This window comes from Cryptomeria japonica, chromosome 7 (genome assembly GCF_030272615.1).
Source record: "Cryptomeria japonica chromosome 7, Sugi_1.0, whole genome shotgun sequence".
NCBI classification, from domain to species: Eukaryota; Viridiplantae; Streptophyta; class Pinopsida; order Cupressales; family Cupressaceae; genus Cryptomeria; species Cryptomeria japonica.
The window spans coordinates 333,277,336-333,279,514 of record NC_081411.1 but is presented as its reverse complement, the minus strand read 5'-3'; the positions used below and the strand labels follow the sequence as shown (position 1 = coordinate 333,279,514).

Below are 2,179 nucleotides of genomic sequence, written 5' to 3'. Positions count from 1 at the left end.
GTCCATCGTTATGCTTTAGTTATCGTGGGATTCCAATACCATGGAAGGCGGTAGGATAGATTATATTCAAAGAAGAATAGACCGCACTTTCCAAGAAGAATTTACTTTTCAGCCACTAAAATTCGATTCTCGTAAAGCTGGAATATTGAGGACGACTTTATCCAATTTACTTTTCAGCCACTAAAATTCGATTCTCGTAAAGCTTGGAAACTAAGCTAATGCATACGGTGGGGAGTATAAAGTAGTATTACCTCACCTCTGGCACAAATGCGTTCTCATTGAGCTAAGACTAATATCTCGCTTGAAACAATGAGTCGTTATGGGAGAAGAAGCTATTACTATGATGATACCAACTATGACCAGAAGGTTCCTAAAAATTACAATGATATCCTGGCCAAGGCCGTCAATCCGGTCACCCATAGTTCAAAGAAAGAGCTCTACAACAAGCTTTGCCAGTCAATTCCTATAGAAGGTGGAACAAAGGTATAAGGCCATTAATATTTCTATATTTCTCTTGTTCTCTATTATGATCTGCTAAATAGCTTGACCTGTATATTGTATCTGTGAGAAATATAGATACTTTGGTTAGATGGATCCACCGACAAAATAGCGATCATGGTGTCTGCTAAAGCTTTAGACATTATTGAAGGTTTTGACAGTCGCTGCTGGCAATGGGTCTCGACCCAGGACTCCAGGTTGGTATGTCAAACAAACTGTCGTGAATCGTGGGCCTTTTATACATAATTAAGTAATATTTTTTTGAACCATGTAGATTCGGACTAGCTGCAGAAGTAAAAAAGGTTGAGTGGTTTGAAGTGTGGCAATGCATCGACTGCACGCTCTTGACTCCCGAAACGGAGTACAGCGTGTCGTTTGTATTGAAGATAGAAAAAAACAGCATGCCTACATGTCCATCACCATTCACATTTTCGCTTCTAACAATGGATGGAAAGTTGATTGAAAAGGCTATATATTTGGATGATCACCAGAAATCAGTTACGAAGGACAAGCCCAATATTATAAATGCAGAAAAAGGATGGACAGAATTTGTCGTGGGCGACTTCGTTACAAAGGAAAGTTGTGACAGCATGGAGATTGATGTCTGTATGAAAAATACAGACTGCAATTTCATTAAGAGGGGCATAGTCATAGATGGAGTGAAGATTAAGCCTAAGTAGTGACTATCAACTGCCTTACCTATAGATTAGCAATATACAAAGTTGGCTTTCGCCGTATGTATTTCATTATGTCGCTCAGCATTGACTCTTAGACTGCACTGATATTTTATATATGTTAAAACATATTTTATATTTTATTATATTTATATCAGCGACTTTAGTATTATGATTATGCTTATCTTTATATTTTAATCAAGCATAGTTATATGTAGATATGGTATTATCTATTTGATCAATTATTGGACATTGTGCTACACTATTTTATGCTATGCGTAGATGTTTGATGTGTTAATTGAAAGTGTTATGTAAAGTTGTTTTCGCTTGGTCTTCTTATTCTCTCACATGAATCATCGAAATTGATTCAAGAATTAGGGTTTTGATTATAGTTTATGCTTGGACTTAAAGGAATGGAATGGAAGGATTGGTGATTTGCATAATTTATAGTCAAATATTATAAAGAAAAAAAAAAAATTTGTATTGGCTTGAATTTTAAACCTTTTTTTGAATTTTTATATTAACTAGCTTAATTTCCCATTATTTGATTTTGTCCACTTTATCTTGACGCATTTGAGCTCATTAAGTAGGATATGAGTTCCAATAATTCAAATTTTAAAAAATTTCCGTTTGTTTAGAATTATTATTATTATTTTTAAATATTATGTGATTGAAAAAAAATGTTTTAATGCCCTTCTCAAGAATGTATTCTTAGAATTTTTTTTTTTTTGGTTTAAAAAGTTCGTGAGGTTTGAGTTTACAATTATTGAAATTTGACATTTTATTTACTTTTATGTATCAATAATGAGTGTTTGATATCTTTACTTATTTGTAAAGTGTGTATTTAATGGATATAATATTATCTCACAAAAATAAGATGGAGAATCATAGGACCATACCTTTTATATAATCAAACCTCATTTTTCATGTAAAACATAACATGGAAATTAATAGGTATATAGGAAGTAATACGAAAAAATTTAATTATTTTCACATTTTGCACATGA

General features: G+C 32.8%; 1 protein-coding gene across 1 annotated transcript; it reads left to right on the top strand.

Annotated features, from left to right (window-relative positions):
- The first annotated feature begins 259 nt into the window (after window positions 1-259).
- Window positions 260-1,344, top strand: LOC131057772 (F-box protein PP2-A15). Its single transcript, XM_057991939.2, has 3 exons — window positions 260-483; window positions 577-695; window positions 773-1,344. The coding sequence occupies exons 1-3, from the start codon at window positions 310-312 to the stop codon at window positions 1,176-1,178; spliced, it is 699 nt and encodes a 232-aa protein (XP_057847922.2). The 5' UTR covers window positions 260-309; the 3' UTR covers window positions 1,179-1,344.
- The last annotated feature ends 835 nt before the right edge of the window (window positions 1,345-2,179 follow it).

Excerpts from the sequence above, each read along its gene's own strand:
- LOC131057772 (XM_057991939.2), top strand. The coding sequence starts at position 310 with ATGAGTCGTTATGGGAGAAGAAGCTATTACTATGATGATACCAACTAT. Across the intron at positions 484-576 it reads CTATAGAAGGTGGAACAAAG|ATACTTTGGTTAGATGGATC; the intron begins GTATAAGGCCAT and ends TGAGAAATATAG. Across the intron at positions 696-772 it reads GTCTCGACCCAGGACTCCAG|ATTCGGACTAGCTGCAGAAG; the intron begins GTTGGTATGTCA and ends TGAACCATGTAG.